Raw genomic sequence first — 21,643 nt, forward strand, 5'->3', positions numbered from 1 at the left:
CAAGCTTTTTAATCTGTAATCACTCAGTCCTGCATTTTGACAGAAATTTGACCCTTATTTTAACATCTGAAAAGTCAGAAGTGTAGGTGGAAAGAGTGTGAAGGGAAATCCGTTTCTCCTTTTTGAGGACCATTCATTTTTATTGGCCTTCCTCTGCAAAATAACACAGCTGGGGAAGATGGCATTTGCTCCAGTTATGGAAAATTATTTTGGCAGTGGTGATGTTCCAGTAAATTTTTGCTTTTAAGCACCTCAATAACTTAGAATTTTTCATAAAAACAGTTTTGCCCTTTTTTTCCTCCTTTTAGATGCAATTTTGTTATCCTGGTATTGCTTAGTTTAGCATTAGAATGTATTTCTAAGGCTAAGACTAGCTAATGTATTTCTAAGGCTAGCTAAGCTAGTTCAAATATAATGAAGATGTAAATGTGTTTATGATTGGAAGATAGTCGTCAGAAAAAAAATAGAACCACATTTAGAGCCTCCTCTTCTCTGTGATACTCACATAAAATGATTAATAGAATTCCTGAGCCTGGTTAAAACCCACTAGGTTTAAAGACCCCGAGGTTGGCCAATTGGATTGATTTACTGCCGGTGTCCTGGTCTCTAATGCCTGTTTTAGTGCGCCACCTACTGGTTCTGCTTAAGATTGCCGTCGGTACTGTATGATAGATTTTCTAAGCATTTGTGGTTTACTTAGCATTCTTTCAGAATGATAATAACCCCAGTGCACTGAGCCGCCCGTGGGTACTAAAGACTGCCAAGTTTGGGGACCCTATTTCTTCCAGGGCTTAAGTTACTTCTCAGTTATGTGGAAGGCACTTTGAAGACTTTACAGTCACTCTTAGGATGCTAGATCAGAACCTGTAAACAAATCAGTACCAATGACAAAAGTGGTCCCTCTAGTCAGAGATAGGGGTGCAAAGTATAGAAATTTTTTGCAGATACATAAACAGAAGCCTGATTTCTGTTCATGTGTTTGATTCTCTTTCTAAATTTGGTTTCTTCCTAGCTTGGCTTCCCTGTCTTGTCTTTGTTAAAAGTTTTGATTATAGAAATAATAAACTTACACCTATAATCCCCGCACTTTGGGAGGCTGAGGCGGGAAGATCACTTGAGGCCAGGAGTTTGATACCAGCCTGGCCAACATGGTGAAACCCCGTCTCTACTAAAAGTATAAAACTTAGCCAGGAGTGGTGGTGTGCACCTGTAATCCCCGCTACTCAGGAGGCTGAGGCAGGAGAATTGCTTGAACCCAGGAGGCAGAGGTTGCAGTAAGCCGAGATCGTTTCACCGCACTCCAGCCTGGGCGCCAGGGTGGGACTCCATCTCAAAATAAAAATATATAAAAATAATACACTTTAGAAATAGAACACGGATGTATAGAAAGCTGTCCCACCCACCACCACTCTCAAGAAGCTCCTGTGAACAGTTTCGGGTATGTGGTTCCAGGCGTTTTCTTTGCATGTCCTTAATCTTCTTGTTTCATATTCTGTGACTATCACTAAAAGCATCATCATTTAAAAGCTATTTTAGAAGCTACCAAATTGGAAACAGTGCTTGTAGACGTGTGAAATAGTGAGTTTGATTCTATTCATTGTGATATTTGAATTTTGCACAGATCTTTTTTTTAACGTCCAGGATGCATTATTTAGTTAGGAGTTTCAAAATTAGGTATTCTAATCCTATCATTCCTTCTTTGTTTGTTAACTTAAATACTTCTGTAATGAGAATATCCCTTCATCAACATTTGGATTACTTTGAGGTACATTTCTGAGCAAATAAACATACCTTTGTAATTATTTTTTAATAAAAGTAAATCAGGTTTTGTTAGTGCCAGTGTTTTTGTTTTGTTTTGTTTTGTTTCTTCTTTTTTTTTTTTTTTTTTGAGACCAGAGTTTCGCTCTTGTTGCCCAGGCTGAAGTGCAATGGCACTATTTCAACTCACTGCAACCTCTGCCTCCCGGGTTCAAGCGATTCTCCTGCCTCAGCCTCCTGAGTAGCTGGGATTGCAGGTGTGTGCCACCACACCCGGATAATTTTTTATATGTTTAGTAGAAACGGGGTTTCACCATGTTGGACAGGCTGGTCTGGAACTCCTATCCTCTGGTGATTTGCCCACCTCGGCCTCCCAAAGTGCTGAAATTACAGGCGTGAGCTACCGCGCCTGGCCAGTGCCAGTGGTTTATACTAGACTGTGTTTCTCTTAGGATTACAAGTCTTGTGTTTCCTTAAACTTAGGTAAAACAAAAAATTAAAGAACAATAGTGATTTAAATAATGCCTTAATGATAAAAAGATGTAGCACGTTAATGTGTAATTCATTTCTAAAAGGATTCAGTAGTCGTTGCTGTGGCCATTAGACAAAGTCATTGAAAGCTATGTGAGCTAAATGGTAGACTTAGAATTTGAACGAAAAGGAACTCCAGAGCCCATCCTCTTAATTTATTCTGCTGTGCTGCAATTAGTGGTAGTAAAGAGTGCAGGGTAACATGAAGTGTGGAGATGCTGGCCTCGCTCAGAAGCTGCTGTTGCAGTGGTCCAGTTGTGAAGTGGCAAGGCCTCATATGAGACCTCATACAGGATGTAGGCAGCTGTTAACTTTGAAACCGAATCTAGTCTGAGTGTTATTTAAGGGTGGGAGATAGACCTCTAAGGCTAGGGTAAGTTAGCAAAGAGGCAAATACCAGACATTTTTGCTCCGGAAGTTGGAACCAACACATTTAGTGTCGTGTGTACAGAATATATATACAAATTTTATGTGCATATGGATATAAATTAGGGCAAAGGGGTGTGTGTGTGTGTGTGTGTGTGTTTTAATCTCATTTGATAGACCGAAATCCTTGAGAAGTAGATAACGGAGGCATGCTCTGCATTTTACAAATGATCACTCTTGCCCCATGGCTGTGCTAGTTTGCAGTCTGCTTGAGTCTCAAAACCATGGCTCCTTCCTTATACACCTGAGAATGTGAATGCTTTAATTTAGAAGCATTTGCATCAAGATACTGTCTAGTGGGATAGATGAGTCTGGAAGAGTGAATTCAGTGTAAAAAGCTGGGGGTGGGGAGGTGGGAGGCTGCCACAGGGTGACCAGCCGTGAGTCAGGGCTGCTAAATGATCTGACCTCATTGATGTAAGCAGGAGATCTCACATCTTTTGTTTATGGTCCACTGTGAGGCACTGGACAACAATTCTTAGAACCATGTTCATCTGTACAGCTGCTAGGCTGGGAACTGGTTAATAATAGATCCCAAGACACAAAAGCGTTTTCATCCCTCATTATGAAATCATCTATTTTTCACTGGCTGTTGCAGTTTGTTCTTGCTGGAATACATAAGAGGGTAGTAGCACCATTGATTTCAGCAGCTTGGTATCAAATTGTATTTGCAGATTACAATACACCCTGTGATGTAGGAAAATATAATTTTGAAGTCAGGGCCTTATGTCGAGTTATTGATGAAATTCACGTGTTGTCATGAGATTGTCATGAGATTGAAAGCAGGCTTTCTTCAATGAATCAACAACGAAGCACAAGAACTACATAGTATCACTTCCATAATTGTATGTGAAGATATCTTAGTATAACCCATAGAGCACCAACACAACAAATTATAGGATTGCTATCGTGGAGGTGGGGATGGGGGTTTTTAACACTGAAATACAAGAAGTAATCCAGAACCCGGGATTCCTGCAGCTTCTTCACTCTAGAACTTGTTCAATTTGCCACTCAAACCGGGGTGATCTATAAAGACCTTAACTCTAACCAAAGCACTGAGCACTTAAACCAAATTTGCCTAGTGAGTGCCTGAAGTCAGTTTCTGAAAGTGTGTCTAGTAGCAGGACAGTGTTTCTGTAACTGAGGCTGCACATTTGAACATTGAGCAGACTGAATATTTTGTCTTGTGAAGAAGCAGTTGGCTTGCTATAGATTAGTGTTAGAAGTGGACTATACAGAACAGAAGAAAATAGAAGGGATGTCAAGCAGAGAACAACAGAAGAAAAGGACAGGACAGGATCAAGATCCTTTACAATAGGCTCATTTCCTAATGAGGAGAAATCTGTGTGAAAACAAGCTAATATTCTTCATATGTGAAAAGTGCTTAGAAAACAATAAGAAGCGGTGAGGGGTGTCAAGACCTGAGTAGGCATTTCTCAAAAGAAGAAATCCAAATGGTCAAGTAAAGCTGAAAAAAAATTAACTTCAATAACCAAATCAATTTAGAATAAAAATCATTTGCCATTTTGAGACTTAACAAGTTGGCAAGGTGTTTATCTTTTACAACAAGTGATAACACATGTTGCTGGTGGAGATTTGGGGAAACAAGTTGTATTTTATTTATTTTTTATTTATTTATTTATTTTTGAGACGGAGTCTCACTCTGTCGCCCAGGCTGGAGTGCAGTGGCGCGATCTCCACTCACTTCAGCCTCCGCCTCCAGGTTCAAGCAATTCTCTGCCTCAGCCTCCTGAGTAGCTGGGATTGCAGGCATCCGCCACCACACCCAGCTAATTTTTGTATTTTTAGTAGAGACAGGGTTTCACCATGTTGGCCAGGCTGGTCATTAACTCCTGACCTCGTGATCCATCCTCCTCAGCCTCCCAAAGTGCTGGGATTACAGGCGTGAGCCACTACGCCCAGCAACAGGTTATATTTTATTAATGAAAATAATAGTTCGTTTTTGCCAGATGATGCATCAGGCACTTTGGGAAATGTACGTACTTCTCATCCAGGAATTCCCCTACAGAAAACTTATCCTAAAAATTAACGGTGTGCAGGAGGAGATATTTAAAGAGGCTCATTGCTGTTTGTAATGGCGAGAATGTAGAAGTAACCCTAAGTGCCCAGTAAAGAGGAATGCGTTAAGTAAACTGATGTGTTCACTCAGTGGCACGGGGGATTTGATGGTGCAGAACCATACTTACTGAAAAAGAAACGTTTTCACAATTAATTGTTCAGTGAAATGATAGGTACTAAATAACATATACACTGTGAGCCCAGTTTTAAAGAGGGTTTGTTAGAATAAAAATGAAATTTTAATGATGGTTGGCTCTAGGTTTTCTTTTTGCTTGCTTTTTTCACCCTAATTTTTCTGTGACTAGCATCAGGGGAAAAGGGAAGGTGTTTAACAATCGTATGTAATCTGAATCTCTAAAGAGTTGCACAGCAATCCCAGGCAAGCTTTGCTGCTTAGACGGGGCTGTACATAATGTTCCAGAAAAGTCCGGGTTTATGTATTGAGTTAGAAATGTTGGTTGGCTCTCATCTGGTTATGACCATGGAGTCTGGTTTTAATTATGTACATGGCATCTTTCATAGGTAAGGGAAACAAACTCCAGCCATTCCAGGGGTAAGGGAGAAAAAGGGGTAGAGAAGTGGGTTGAGGAGTATTATATTTTATTTTATTATTTATTTATCTATTTATGTTTCTTTTGAGACAGAGTCTCGCTCTGTCACCCAGGCTGGAGTGCAGTGGTGCCATTTCGGCTCACTGCAACCTCCGCCTTCTGGGTTCAAGCGATTCTCCTGCCTCAGCCTTCCGAGTAGCTGGGATTATAGGCGTGCGCCACCAGGCCCAGCTAATTTTTGCATTTTTAGTGGAGACGGGGTTTCACCATGTTGGCCAGGCTGGTCTCAAACTCCTGACCTCAGGTGAACCGTCCGCCTCGGCCTGCCAAAGTGCTGAGATTACAAAGGTGAGCCACCTTGGCCAGGCTATATTTTATTTTTACTAGTTTGTATTTAAAGTAACCTTGAGATTTAGATGGATACCTTGTTTTGTTTTCTAGGCCTAACACCAGAGCACCCTAGAAGGTTTAACTAAAAGAATGCTCATGTTTGACCCAGTTCCTGTCAAGCAAGAGGCCATGGACCCTGTCTCAGTGGTAAGTTTTCCAAAATTGAACACCTCGCCTTATTTTTTCCAAGGGATGATAACATTATTGTGTGTCAAATTATTCCTTAAAATCATGGTCGGGTATGGTGGCTCACTCCTGTAATCCCAGGACTTTGGGAGACTGAGGCGGGCGGATCACCTGAGGTTGGGAGTTTGAGACCAGCCTGACCAACATGAAGAAACCCCATCTCTACTAAAAATACCAAATTAGCCAGGTGTGGTGGCACATGCCTGTAATCCCAGCTACTCGGGAGGCTGAATCAGGAGAGTTACTTGAACCCAGGAGGCAGAGGTTGCGGTAAGCCGAGATAGCAGAGATCACGCCATTGCACTCCAGCCTGGGTAACAAGAGTGAAAGTCCGTCTCAAAAAAAAAAAAAAAAAAAGAAAGAAAAAATCACTCATTACTCGACAGGCATTTCATAGGCAAACTTTTCTCAACACCCCCAGGTATGAGTGAGCGAAATACTGTCCTAGCAGCTGTGGGTCCTTTAGTAAATGGGATCTGCGCTTCCTTAAGACCTGTGCCCGGCATCGCCCTAGGATGTGATCAGTGTAGAACTTAGGCCATCGGCGAATCCTCTCATGACAGAAGTAATTTTACAAAAATTCCTCAGCCCTTTCGTGTGTAAAAATATATTAAGAATAGGATGATTTGCTTAAAACCCAATGACAACAGCCATATGGAGCTATGACTATATGAGAGATGACTGAGGGAAGCCAGTGAGAGAAAGAACTTGGCAGTGAGGATGGAATCTCGTTTATTTGGAAGAGTCTGGCTGAGTGGGAATTACGTGCATTGTCCTTTTCAGCACCTTAGCCCTAAGCCAGCCCCTCATGGGAGCCAGGCCACTGGCTGCTTTTAGGCCACCAGGGACTAGCAAGGAGTCTGGGGTTTCTGCAGGTACAACACCATTGCCATGGAGGTGAGACATGGTGACGGAGGAAGGTGTCTGACTTCAGAGCAGCGAGTGGTTTCAGCTTGAGGGATCTGGTTGAGTGAATATTGAATAACAAGGCAACGCTCCCACTCTGTCTTGCTCTTTTCTTCCACGGGCTTGGAAAATATTCACAAGGGGGAAAACTTGGCCCGGGTTGTGTATCTGAAGGTTGGTAATGACACGCTTGCAAAATTAGATCATCCTTATGCATGGGCTCTGGAGGTTCCTGCCAAAAATGTTTATACAAGACATGGGGGTCACGCCGAGGCCCTTGGAGCTGAGTTGCCATGGATATTACTAAGCCAGTAAAGTGTTTACCAGTATCTATAATGCAAGTTAAGGCAGAGGGGCTTTAAGGAAATAACATTTGCATTCCAGCGTGATAACTGAATAACCAAGTGTCTGAATATGGTAGCAACTGAGCAATAAGGATTTTATTAATCAAAAAACTAAATTACTTTTTTTTTTGAGATGGAGTCTCACTCTGTCGCCTAGGCAGGAGTACAGTGGTGTGATCTCAGCTCACTGCAACCTCCGCCTCCTGGGTTCAAGTTATTCTTCTGCCTCAGCCCCCATAGTAGCTGGGATTACAGGCACCTACTACCATGCCCGGCTAATTTTTGTATTTTCAGTAGAGACTGGGTTTCGCCATGTTGGCCAGGCTGGTCTTGAACTCCTGACCTCAGATGATCCACCCACCTCAGGCTCCCAAAGTGCTGGGGTTACAGGCATGAGCCACCACTCCTGGCCAAACAACTAAATTACTTTGAATGTTATTCGGTGCTGTCGTTGTATTCATCACATCCCCATCCCCGGCATCACTACATGATCACGTTAGAGGAAAATGAAGGTACAAAATTTCCTCATTAATTATATTCTTGAAATAGGAATAGGTTTTTAGCACTGGAGAATATGATTCATTTTACAAATGGTGCAGAGCCATCATCAGTGAGGCATTTCACTGTTCAGTGTACTTCAGTACTTTTAATCAAGCATGAAAATAAGGCTCAAGAGTAATATAAAGCTAAATTGAAGATCCACATTGCTAAATTGGTGTGATATATGTAATTAAGTGCAAGGAAATGCACTTAACCGAAAAAAAAAGTGGAAAAAAATGAATTTGAAGTAACTATTAAACTTGCATTGTTGTAACGTATGAATACATGAAGTTAAAATATGTAGGAGTGATTTTGCAGTTAATGGTCTTTTTCTCCTTCATGTGCTAGATTTCAACTGCAACTGACACTTTTAGAATTTAGTTTCACCAAGTTACTGTCAGTCCTTCAAAATGAAGATTGTTTTTTTTTTCTTGTTTTGGTTTTAACTTTATTCAGCAGGAAGTATTTTTTTCTTAATTCAGTGCAACCTCAGTTAACAGAAACATTTGAGGAGTGGGGTGTTAAAATGATTTTACTTAAAAAAATTGAAAAGCTTTTGTTTCCACTCTTAAATCTTCAAATTTCGTCTTTCCTGCCTTCATATGTGAAGTATATTGAACCTAATTTATTATTCCTTTTTCTTTTTAATTCAGTCTTTGACCTGAAGGTCAAAGTCTTTGGCTATTCAAGTCAACGTTGTAAACATTAAGGCACAATAATAGGACATTTGTGAAAATATTTTTAATTTCTACAGATGAATAAAAATATTTTATGGTAACTTATTTCTCCCCCTCTTTCCACCCCCTAAAAGGATAGCACAGCAGAAACAATTGCTTGTTTGCGCTTTTGCTATAGGTTAGAGAAAGTGAGGACATGTCATTTCCCTCTTAACCACATATAAGCCCTCATACTGTTCTCCACTAGCCTTGGGCTTTGAGGCTTGGGGTCACCCTGTTAAAATTTGCAAGAATGAGGAACAGAGTAGACTCTGCCTCCCCAAGTCTGTGCCTTCAGTCTCTGCTATTTACTGTCCACCTGGTCTTGGCAAAATCACCAGCAGCTCCCCGAACTTCTGGTTTTTTAAAAAAAAATTATAAAATATGAAATTATAAAATATGAAAAAAATTATAAAATGTGTAAAAAAGATGCACATGTACATAAATTGTTTTTTTACCATTTCCCAAAAGATTGATAATTAAAGGATTTAATTCAGGAAGTGAGCAAGGAAACAAATTGTAAAAAACAAAACAAATCAAAAAACAAAGTTTAAAGTATTCTTCTATTCCTGTGGAAAGATTACTTTTGAAGAAAGGATTAATAATACTCTGTCATCTTTGGTCATCTAACAGACCGACAGTATAGATAGGAAAGTATGTCAAATCAGTAACTTCCTCTGCTCTGTTCTAACAGAAACATTTCATGGCTTTTTCAAGCCTGGTAGAAAGAGAGCTTTCTACCTCTGTTTGCATGGGGGTGCATGCCATTTGCTGTTCCCAGAGTGTGTGTTTATACATGCATCACGCCTTCCTGTGCCTGGAACCCTCTCTTGGATGAAGATTCTTTTGACTTGCCCCGTCACGGACATTCACTTTTTTTCATGTTGGTGAATAGCGAAATAGAGATTTCATCCATGTTTTAGTCATTTCATCCACTGAAACTGTCTTATAATGGAAAACTCGCCAAAACTATTCCTAATAAAATAAGAAACTATTGCAATTATCACTTTAGCATAAAGTGATAGTTAGAGCTTTGGGAAATTATCCAAACGTTGTACCTCTTTCCCTGTCGCAATTAAAATCATTTTTTTTAAGTTCAAAATAATTGGCATATTATTCTTCACCTTATCAGTAGTAAAAACTTGCTAAGAGAGTGTGTTGATTTACTACACATTCATCAAGTATTAATTGAGCACCTATGCCAGGCCCTTATCACCTCACAGTACAGTGAGAAGCAGCAGTCAGTAAGTGCACACTGTGCAGGGGTGTGAACATCTGAGTGCATGTTACAGATGGAAAGAAATTTTTCTTATGGCAGATCCGTGGTTTTGTTGGGGGGGGTGGTTTGTTTTGGTTTTGTTTTTGGTTTTTTTTTTGTTTTGTTTTGGTTTTGAGACAAGGTATTGCTCTGTTGCCCAGGCTGGAATGCAGTAGCGAGATCACTGCAACCTCAAACGCCTGAGTTCAAGCAATCCTCCTGCCTCAGCCTCCCGAGTAGCTGGAACTACAAGCAAGCACCACCATGCCCGGCTACATTTTTGTTTTTTCTGTAGAGAGGGGGTCTCACCATGTTGCCCAGGCTGGTCTCAGACTCCCGGCCTTAAGCGATCCTCCTGCCTCAGCCTCTCCAGGTGCTGGAGTTACAAGTGTGAGCCACCATGCCTGCCCCAGCTCATTGTTTTAAGCCCTTATGATCCCTAGTGGGGTCCAGAAGCCCATGTCTGTGTCTAGTCTTTGGACTGCTCTGCTCCAGGACACAGGGTCTCTTGGACTAAGCAGCATGCACAGAGGGCACTGGAGGTCTATCCATGGCCAGAGGCACATTTTCTGCTTCATCAACACTTGTCTCTGATTTGGATTGGGGGCCAGTACAGCCGCGCTTGTATGCATTGCTTTGATAGAACATAGGAACTGGCTGGAACAGAGGGGAAGGCTGTTACCGGGTTGTACCTGCCCAGGGCACACACCCAGCCGTGTCAGTCCCTACACAGCACCAGATTGTTGGAAGCTGATTGCAAAAGCTTGGGCGCTCCACCCAAATAAAGTGAACCAGTTTAAGAGGCCACATGTCTTCACCCTTTTGTGAGGCAGTTGGGCTGGAAACAGTTAATTATCTGCCCAGAGTTGAGTATCTGTGACCAAATGTGTCTCCCCACAGTTAGTCTTGAACCTTACAGTAATTGCACATCCAATAGAGGGAATGAGGGCATTCATTTGAGAACAGACTTATCAGCAAACTGCATAATGTTGATAAAACTTAGCTTTATGTGTGGCTTTTTCTGTCTTAATAGCTTGAGAAACCTGAGAATGTTATTAAATTTGCAAATCTGGAGGTTCTAAATTCCTACTCTCCCAAACCTCACCCCATGCGTAGAAAAATCCAGCAATGACAGCAATAAAACTATGTCCTCATTCTGCTTGCCGTTTAGCTGCCAATAACTATTGGCATTAAAATCTAGGTCATAGGGAGGTCTTGGAAGAATAGAGCTGAAAAAAAGGGAGCAGCTACATTTTGGTCAATAGAAACAATGCTGCCTCCCATTTCCTAAAGTTATTTTCCTAGTACCAGAACCATTGCCCTATGGAGAATTATATAAAGCACATTAGACTTTAGGACTAGGAGAAATCATTCTCCTTTCTATATTTAATTACTCCCTGAAACTCTCCAGTGTACATGATTTATAGTGGTTTTTTGTTGTTGTTGTTAATGAACCTTGTGCTTCTTTTAATAATACCCATCTTAATATTTAAATTTAAATATATTTAATACTTAATGTTGCTATGTTTTGGACCTCTTGTGTTGTTACTGTGCATGCCTGGCTTTAAAGAAAGGTAGAGAATCTTTTCTTTTGATCCTTGATCTATAACTCAAAGCTGTTTTTATGCATATTGTGTTTTCTGATTTTATATCCTTCATATTCTTGTTTTTAAGCAGTATTAGTAGTGAAAACTGGCTGGGCGTGGTGGCTCATGTCTGTAATCCTAGAACTTTGGGAGGTTGAGGCGGGCAGATCACTTGAACCCAGCAGTTCGAGACCAGCCTGGACAACATGACAAAACCCAGTGTCTACAAAAAAATACAAAAATTAGCCAGACATGGTGTCACGTGCCTGTAGTTCCACTTGCTCCAGAGGCTGAGGTGGGAGAATCATCTGAGCCCAGGAGGTCCAGGCTGCAGTGAGCTGTGATCGTACCACGACACTCCAGCCTGAGTAACAGTGAGACCCTATCTCAAAAAAAAAAAAAGAAAAAGAAAATTATTTTTCTCTCCTTTAAATAGACCTTTAGTATATTTATTTTCTATCTCTGTCATTTAGAACATTGCTATTCAAAAGCAAGCCTAAGTTCCCTCGCTCCACTCCCAGGTAGTTCAAAATTTGCATTTTAATGAGTGCTCCAGGTAGATGGATGTGCACAGTAAAGTTAGAGAAGCGCTGGTTGGGAGCAGTAGAGCCCATGACAGTGGGCATCTCTTGTATAAGCAGGGACAAGAAGGGGCTTCTAGTATGGCATGTGTATAAGCTCATTGTGTAGGTTATCCCATAACCTCACAACCTCCTGGAAGATGGGGATTCAGAACAACCTTAAGAAGTTTGCCATATCCTCATAGCACCTGCACTCCTAATATTTAGCTAGTAATTTTTCTTGCCTTCTTTTATAGAATTGCTTTTTCACATAATAAATTTATTTTAAAAGCAAACTTAGTACCACTACTGCAAAATATATGTGTAACAGTTTTTTCTGACACATACAAATAAACACGTAACAATTTTAGCTTAGCCTGTGCTCATCGTACACCCCACCTAAAAGCATCTTAGGTACACCTAGAGTGATGTGCACCACGCTGCAGGAATCCCTGTTCTAGGAAGTTACACAGATTATAACGGTCTGGATAAAGAAAGAAAGAACAGAAGATGACAAAGCATGATCTTAACCATGAGGACCTGACATCCAAACCAGATAAAGATAAACACAGTTATGGGATCAAAACTTTCACTAACTGGCTCCTCCGTGGCAAGCCTGGAGCAGGGACTGGGCATCTGGAATTTTAAAAACAACATAGATGATTCCAATGCATAACCAGCCGGGGATTCGCCAGATCTCAGTAGGAATCCCCATAAAAACCACTGCTGCCCCACGGTTATAATTCACATTAGTGGCCCCTAGAGGGGTCAGGGAGGCCCAGAAATTAATAGTGCATTTACACTGTTTAATTATGAGGCACCATTGGGTTTTCTTGGTTGCATCCCGAGTTAGTATTGCCTCTAACTCATAAACACAGGATTTTAGAGCTGGAAGAGAAGCACAATATGTTGTTTATCACTGTCACTGTCAGAATTCAAGTACAAAGAATTTTCTGCAGGTGAGCAGGCTTGACGTGCAAAATTTCAGTTTCCCTAAACTGCCTAGTAAAGAAAATGGTGTATGTTGAGTTTAATTTTTTTTAATTAAAAATTAGGTTGCATTCTACAAAGAAAATTTACAACAGAATGTTAGTTAGGGAATAGAAGTACTTTCGGTGAACTCCATGGTCAAGGACAGTGCCCATTGTGTGAAATTATGATGACTGGTTTGTATTTAAAGCTGGCAGATGCAGGTCAAGTTATCCTGATATTTTAAGAGAGAAAGGTGTTTGAAGATAAATGAGGTCAGTTGTGGACCAGATCTTGGGAAGGAAACAGACTCTTTTGTCTGTTCTGCACTCTGTTTGTGCCCCAGCCTCATTTGATGGGCAAGTAGCAGGGTATAGAGGAGAGAACACGGGGCCTCGGCTTGTGTGAATGACTTTGAGCACTGCATTTCCTTATGTGAGTCATATCACGTTAGGTGTTTCTTATAGTTCTGTGTCATCCACGGACTTGCCATTCAAGTCTACAGCTTCATTCAGATTCTGAATAAGAACATTGAGCAAGTTAGGGCCAAGGACATCATTGCCCCAGTGAGGGTGGCCTTCAGTACAAAGGTGTGTACGGTGACTGACCCCCTCCTGGTTTGCCTGAGACTGTAGAGTTTCATGGGATGTGAAACTTTCAGTGCTGAAACTAGCACAGTTCCAGGCTGACTAGGATCGTTGGCCAGTCCTAGGCATGGATTGGTCAGCTGCTGAAGTCCATCAAACGAAAGGTACTGTCTATCTTGCAGCCCCATTCTTGCTTATCATACACAACTATGATGAGAAATCAATGTCCTGCCGAAGTTGAAGACACTACTTATCCTGAGAAATAACTGTCCTGCCGAAGTTAGACACCAAAGCTAGAGAGCAATTTCTGCTCATCGAGAAACCCCACCAGAAAAGCAACCAGGTTGGTTTGGCTTGGCTGGTTCTTGGTGAACCCCAGCTCTGACTCCTAATGATAATGGCCCCCAAGCCTGTGCTGTCACCTGTCTTAGAATTTTGCCAGGTATTGGCCTTAACGTCTGACACAGGAATCATCTTAGGATTAAATTTCAGATTTTTCATGTGCAGTAGTGACCACATTGATCTTAGTTTTAATGTTTTTGAGACTGCCTCTCATAGCATTTTTAATGTTGTTGAGACCACCTCTCTGAGCATTTTTTTTAAGGTCAAGTATATATCGAAATCTAAACTACTTTGTAAAGCCCATGTAATTGTTAAGCGCCTTGTTAGCATGTTTTTTAGATTCATGTTTCAAGTAAATGGACTTACTTGGCTGTTGACACATTTTCCTTTTCTTTTCTAATAGTCATACCCATCTAATTACATGGAATCCATGAAGCCCAACAAATATGGGGTCATCTACTCCACACCATTGCCTGAGAAGTTCTTTCAGACCCCAGAAGGCCTGTCACATGGAATACAGATGGAGCCAGTGGACCTCACGGTGAACAAGCGGAGTTCACCCCCTTCGGCTGGGAATTCGCCCTCCTCTCTGAAGTTCCCGTCCTCACACCGGAGAGCCTCGCCTGGGTTGAGCATGCCATCTTCCAGCCCACCGATAAAAAAATACTCACCCCCTTCTCCAGGCGTGCAGCCCTTCGGCGTGCCACTGTCCATGCCACCAGTGATGGCAGCTGCTCTCTCACGGCACGGAATACGGAGCCCGGGGATCCTGCCCGTCATCCAGCCGGTGGTGGTGCAGCCCGTCCCCTTTATGTACACGAGTCACCTCCAGCAGCCTCTCATGGTCTCCTTGTCGGAGGAGATGGAAAATTCCAGTAGTAGCATGCAAGGTAAATTCCGCCACCGCTTCATGCTGCTGCACTTGCTTAGTGTACCGGCGCTTCACCAGATGGGCTGGGTGAGGAAGCCCGGGGGCAAGAGCTGTTGAACTCTTCAGAGGAAATACTCATCTGCCTAAGGCATTTCCTTTTCTTTTTTCCCCCCCTAAAGTGTTGATACTGGAAGAGGTCCCAAGAATCAGGCTGTCTGTTTGATACCATGAGATGATTACTTTCACTATGTAAGAGTCAACTTGGGGACAGAAAGAGTCTTGACTTTATGTTGCTTTCTTGAATACCTACATGGTTCTAAGTACAAAAGGCATTTAATAAATACTTTTTGATCGTGGTGATAACTAATAGCGATCAAAAGCCACCTTGTTTACCAGCTGGTCATAGACAGAGGACTATGGGGTAGAAAGGAAATAATCCAGAATTATAAGAACGAATCACTTCAGGGCTGGTGTTTTAGAATCCAGGTCCCTATATTTGCTGCTCACTGGCAAAATAATGGTCAGGAGAAGCGAGAATCTCCCCCAGACTTGTTCCTGCTATAATCTGCCAAAGGCAAATAAATCTGTCATATCTGTGTTGTAGATAGGAGCTATGCAGTAAGCTTTGAAAAGCTGAAATTGGTAAACTGTACGTGGAGTGACTTTTCTATTTTTATTTTTTAGTACCTGTAATTGAATCATATGAGAAGCCTATATCACAGAAAAAAATTAAAATAGAACCTGGGATCGAACCACAGAGGACAGATTATTATCCTGAAGAAATGTCACCCCCCTTAATGAACTCAGTGTCCCCCCCGCAAGCATTATTGCAAGAGTAAGTATATTTAGGCCTACCAAGCATTTGCATAGTAGCGTGCATCTTGGAACCTGGAACGGAAGCACAAGATTTCACACGTGTGATGTGGTGTGGATGACCAGGAATGGCTTGTAGTCTGTGGCCGCCACTGGTCCGGTACCACTGGTCAAGATGGGAGAATCTCTCCAAAAACAATATGCTGTTACACTGACAAAGTTATGACAAAATTTACATCAAGTTTTCATTGAATCGGTCATCCGTGATTTTGCACCTTACCACATGAATTATTTTTGTTGTTTTTTTTCTTTTCGTTCTTCCAGGCTATATATACTTAGTTTTTCCATGATGAGAATCCTTGTATAGATTAAACTTGGTGTTCTGTGGATCAAGTAAAGTTTTCATATGGATACACTTAGTCCTTACAGAGTGTATAGTATCCTGTAGAATTGCTATCCAGTAGGAAGGCTGTGCGGTATTGGTCAGCATCCAAGCACCTGAATGGTCGTTTCTTGTAGGTCTAACATGGTATAATGTGGTAGTGCCACACACAGGTTCAGCAGCCTCATTTATGGGATCCCACTGTAGATAACCTTGGCCTCCACCAGTGATTACACTGAAGGCTGGGTTTGTAGTTGGTAAGAAGATGGCCTTCAGGTCCAGCAAGGATCCCACCTCTACTCTCTATCATATGTGTGATCTTGGACTAGTCAATTAATTTACTGCCCCCATTTCTGTTTTCATTATTGATTGTAGTTGTAATTGTCTTGTGTTACGGTGCTTCAACATTGGATTCAGCAGCCAGCTTCCGAGTACAAAGGCAACGATTACCTCCATAGTGTCCCTCCCATCATCCTCCTGCATCATTTTCCTCCACTTGAATAAATGTTCTACCCACCTTTCTCCTTGATCTTCTCTACACCTCCACCCCGCTCCCTCTCACAATTAACTCTACAGCAGAATGTGAAATCTCTGATTTTAGAATAACTATTTTATGGGTAACTTCAAATATATCCTAGTTGTATCCACATTCAGTTCGGGTAGGTACCTTCATAGTAGCTCATGGATTAATTGTCCACTGCACCCAATCATAGTCATTTTTGGTTTGGGTTGTCATATGCTCGTCAATAGATGAAGACGAGAATAACTCTTAGCCAACTGCATCAGCAGTAGGGAGAGAGTCTCTGATGGAATTATATTTTATTATTCCTCACAATTGCATAGTGCCCTCTTCCCTCAAAAAAAAACCTTCCCAGATGTTTTCAAAGGAATTATTTCATTCCTCCACAACAAGCATGTGAGAGTCAGAGCAAAAGGCAAACGGATTACCTGAGACATTAGATAACTGACCAATAATCACACTGCTAACAGTTGAGGGGCCCTGGGCTTGATCTCCTGCTTCCGAATCAGGGCTTTTCCTGTCATCTTGTCATATCCAACCTGTTGCATCTGCTCATGCACTCAAGTGAAAGGAAAAACATAACTAGGCAAAATGGATACATCTTAAAGGTGGAATTAACTTTTTTTATGTTGAGAGATGTTTCTGGCAAGGTAACTAGCAACATGGCATGCACTTACCGTTGTTCCTGCACCGGTGATGAAAAAGATGCTATAAAACTAAATAAAGCCAAGTGCCTCCATAGGGAGGGTCCGTTGACTGGACAAGTGTTATTCCAAAGTCTGGGTTATTGTGAATTGTGGTGTAAAACATTACAGAAGATTTGAAAGCAATATTCTGTGCTCTGAATGCTGCTCAAAAGAAAATACTTTTCTCTTGTTTTAAGTACTATTCTTTTGATGATCTCAAGCTCAGTGGCTTTTAATGATTAATGAGTAATATGCTTTTTTTAAAGCTGACCTAAGAATGCATTCTGCTTCTCAAAAAAATGCAACAGATGAGCCACAGCTGGGACATGTACTCTTTAAGTAATGTTCTCACAGGTGTGATTAAGTAACGTCTTGGAGTATGCCCAGTAGCAGCCCACGTAGGAAACCAGCTAGCCAGGAAAGAATCACTTGAAACTAGGCACCCAGTACCACTGCAGTGAGGCAGCCCCAATAATATTTGCCTTAGGAAACCCTTCCTTTCCAGAGGTAGACTTAAAAGTATAGGTTTGAAATCCATTTGCTTGATCGTGGTGTTACAGCTTTAGGATTATTTATAAAGGCAGTCAAAGGTATATCAAATTCTTTTTGTTATAGATTTACAAAAAGATTTCTTTGTTCTAAATACATAAAGCTATATTTAGAACAAGAAGCATAAGGATCAGATTTCCCTATTGAGTTGTGTATGTGAATTATAGCAAACTTAGGAAGGGCTGACTCAGCTCAAAACAGTGGACAGATACCTTATATGTATTAGTTCTCTAACTTCTTGGTTATAATAATCCCAAACCACCTCTTTGAAAGTGGGAGTGGAGACCAAAAAGTGTGAGATCCCAGGACTCTTAATCTAGCTTTGGCCTGAAGCAACATCAGTCTCTTCAGAGATGTGGCAGCTAACCGTGCTCAGAAGGTTTAAGGGACAGCTCAAGCAGAGATATCCTGGTTTGGGGACATCCTCAAAAAACTCATGAAATTAAACAACTGTGGGGTACAAAGTTACAAATAGAGTACTTTGAACCTCAATATTCATGGCTACCATTTAGTAGCTTTATCTTGGGAACAGACATTGTTCTGAGATATAACCTTCTGAGATAACATTATCATCATCCCCAGTTTACAGAGAGGAAACTAAGACGCAGAGAGGGCGAGATCTTGTTCAGGATCACAGAGACTGTCAGTGACAAAGCTGGGATTTGTAACTGGGGCCCACAGCCTTTCGGTGCAGCTTTATATGTAAAATAAACAACTGGAAGGGGCAATCAGAATTACTGCACAGAAACCGTTTGATTCCCAACCCATAAAATCCAATAATTGGGAGAGATTTCTAAAGTTGTCTGAGAAAGATAGTCTCCCAGTATCCCAAAGATACATGAAAGTTTTATAGATAATAATTAAATTTCTACCCCAGCACTTTATTTCCTGAATTTCTTTTAATGGAGATGAAACATTTTCATTAGATGGCATTAAAGCTGAAAGTTAAAAATAAACTGAACTTTTTCTTTCTATTGAAGGATTTTAAATGAATAATTCAGCTTATAAAAACTCTGTGAACCTCTCACTTTGCTGTGTTCTCTACTATTTGTTTGCACATTTATATATATTTATATATATAATTGAAGTTCTTGTTCTTTTCCCCCTCCTGTTTTATGTTCACTTTTCCATGTATCTAAACTTGGCCTATCCATCTCTACCCCCCTTCCAGGTACTAGAGTAGGAAGGTGACAGTCAAAACTGAGTTTCCTTTGCTCATAATAAAGGATGAGAAGTAAATAAATAAATAAAGCATAAGTAAGGTCACTTAAGAAACACATCTTTTATTCATTTTCTAATCACTTCTTAGCATGCCTGAAAAAGTTACTGACAAGGGATGTGTATTCAAATATTTACCAAGACAAGTTTTATATCAAGAGACTCCCTTTTGATTTTTATGGATAAATCTTTTTTATTCTTTTTTTAAGCTCATGAGTTAGAGTGTTTACTCATCAAATTCTTTTTTTCCTGTTCACACATCTTTTTTCTCCTCAAACACACTTGTGCAAAATATTCCTGTATTATATGGAACATTTTAGGAGTTATAAATTTAAATATGAAAGAGAAAGAAGTCTTTCATTACAGTTAGAGGCCAACAATATACACTTGTGATATATCAAGTAATTAGTCATTAGGAAAGTGAATGAGCAGAGTAGAACATTATAATTACTTATATTAATCAGCAGGGAAAGCCTGAGGAACATAACAGACTTTTCCCAGCTCTTCCTCCATCTCCCTTTTCTCTCCACCACCTTCTTGCTGAAAAAAAGAAAGCTTAGATTATAAGATTTTTAACAGGATTTGGTTTCGAATCCACCCAGGGAAAGTGCAAACTCAGAAATGAGAGAAATCAGGTGTCCCATGGGGGAGATGGCATCACTTGAGCCAGCATCATGGGTGACCACAACACTGCATTGAAATTCTCCCTCATACAGGAATCACAGTGACAGTGGAGGCTTGAGTTTGTGAAGACAGCAATGCCAACTTTTTTGTTGTTATTTGGAAGAGCCGGCATTTGAAAACTGCATGTGAATTGGCAGTCTCAAAGGGACTCCAATTAAATGCCAATTACATAAAGGTTAGAAACGTAGATATACCCTACAATGTGGTTTCCTGAGACTTAGGAGTTTGATCTTTTCCATTTTTCCCTAGCCAACAATAATGAAAATCAGAGCAGCCTGTGAAAAAATACAGTGTTCAGCATTGCCTAGAACCACAAGATTCTATAAATAGGCAAAAGTTGACTGAGGGAAAGAGCCTCCCCAGCACTCGGCGCCTGCCTCTAGCATAGCACTTAACCCTTCTTACTGTCATTACTTATCTCCATGTCTGTCTCCCCCTAGAGTGTGAGCTCCTCGAGGGCAGGAACCCTGTTTTTATTCATCTTTGTGTCCCGGTGCCAAGCACAGTGCCTGGCTCATGGTAGGTGCTCACTCAATGTTTGTTGAATGAATATAGCAGTGCTTCTTGGGTTGATCAGCTAATTTCTTTCTGTTTATTTTGTCGGGATTTTTTGTTTGTTTGTTTTTGCCCAGTGTTGTTAATGCTTTTAATAGGCTGATGAGAAAGGAAGAGCGTGCTCTCAACACTTTGCCTGTAACCTTGGCTTTCACAGGAATCACCCTTCGGTCATCGTGCAGCCTGGGAAGAGACCTTTACCTGTGGAATCCCCGGATACTCAAAGGAAGCGGAGGATACACAGATGTGATTATGATGGATGCAACAAAGTGTACACTAAAAGCTCCCACTTGAAAGCACACAGAAGAACACACACAGGTATTAGAAACACCAGACCCACTTAATCTTTCTTCTTAAGAAGTATTAGAATGGAATGCAAAGGTTGTTACAATGAAAGGTTTTCAGGCATCTTAAAAGTTACCATAGTCATCTCCAGATGTGTCGTCTCCAGATGAGTTGTGCAGAATGAAGATGTTGCTAATGATTCACCTTGGTAATAAGTTAGAATAGATTCAAAGTAATCCCCAAAACAAGCCACTCACGATCACTTGCAGTTCTGTGCTTTCTAGCAAAGGAGGGAGAAAGGGTTGGAACCTTTGCCACTGGAACGGGAGCGCTTTCACAGTCAAGGATGTGGCCTTCCTACAAGCTATTTCACATACATGCATTGTCAATTCATGAGAGCCAAGAGCAGTCTTTGTGCAGCACAAATTAATGCAACAGTTTAACACAAACAATTCAAATAGAAGACTGTCCTTGAAGGAAAGAAAGGTGAAGAAATGTGGTTAATATTTGTCTTCTAAACTTGAGGAAGCTCTTATGCCATTGCCTACCATATTTGTTTTAGAATTTCTTCCATCTTGCCCAATACTGAATATAGAACATGAGCAGCCGGATCATACAAAAGTCATTACATAGCCAAGAAAAATGTGAACTTGGTCTCAGTGCCAAATGTTTTGGTAGTAAAACATCTTAAGGAAATAATACAAAAATGTTTTAACAGCCAGATGCAGTGGCGTGCACCTGTGGTCCCAGCTCCTTGGTAGGTTGAGGCAGGAGGATTGTTTGAGCCCAGGAGTTCAAGTCCAGTCTGGGCAACATAGGGAGGCCTTGTCTCTAAAAAAAAATTTAAAGTGAAATGTTTTAACAGCCTGATTGACTATTAGTAGTGTTGATGTATATACAGGCTCATCTCACCTCAAACTCTTTGATGTGAAATTCTAGTTTGACAGCAGTTTGCATCTGTGTACATTTTCCTTAGCAGTGTAGGTTGCTTTTCTGAGTCTTGCAAATCATTTTTACTCAGAAGATTTACAAAGAGGAATCTGAGGTTTGGAAGAGAAAAGGGAAGGAAAGTGACAAAATGGAAGTGAAGTTTTAAGTGAATCCTGGGAGGAGGCAGAGGAAGCTGACACCCACAGAGAGAGCTGAGGGTGATGGCTTGTGTCTACAGCAACGCCCAAACAGCAGCGCAAATCGATGATTACTGAGGGCATTGTTGGGGCATTAGTGGGACCCAAGAGGTGAATATTACCAACTTCCAGCCTAAAATTAAAAAGACATTGAATATTTGGGTGACACTTTAGATATAGGAAAAAATGCCTCTTTGTGTGTGTATTCTGTACCAGGAAGCAGG

At 41.0% G+C, this 21,643-nt stretch overlaps 1 protein-coding gene across 5 annotated transcripts in view; it reads left to right on the plus strand.

Moving 5' to 3' along the window:
- KLF3 (Kruppel like factor 3) overlaps nucleotides 1-21,643 on the plus strand; it is a 37,319-nt gene that overhangs the window by 10,894 nt on the left and 4,782 nt on the right. For 3 of the 5 annotated variants that reach the window (XM_033213966.1, XM_033213967.1, XM_033213968.1), the window contains 4 exons: nucleotides 5,787-5,882; nucleotides 14,133-14,619; nucleotides 15,285-15,435; nucleotides 20,165-20,325. In XM_033213966.1, the coding sequence (XP_033069857.1) occupies nucleotides 5,826-5,882; nucleotides 14,133-14,619; nucleotides 15,285-15,435; nucleotides 20,165-20,325 (856 nt within the window). In that variant the 5' untranslated portion in view covers nucleotides 5,787-5,825. Of the gene's footprint in view, nucleotides 1-5,674; nucleotides 5,694-5,786; nucleotides 5,883-13,569; nucleotides 13,731-14,132; nucleotides 14,620-15,284; nucleotides 15,436-20,164; nucleotides 20,326-21,643 lie in introns of those variants that run through there. The other 2 variants (XM_033213969.1, XM_033213970.1) reach the window with 2 other exon arrangements.

Source organism: Trachypithecus francoisi, unplaced genomic scaffold (genome assembly GCF_009764315.1).
Source record: "Trachypithecus francoisi isolate TF-2019V2 unplaced genomic scaffold, Tfra_2.0 Lachesis_group1, whole genome shotgun sequence".
NCBI lineage: Eukaryota > Metazoa > Chordata > Mammalia > Primates > Cercopithecidae > Trachypithecus > Trachypithecus francoisi.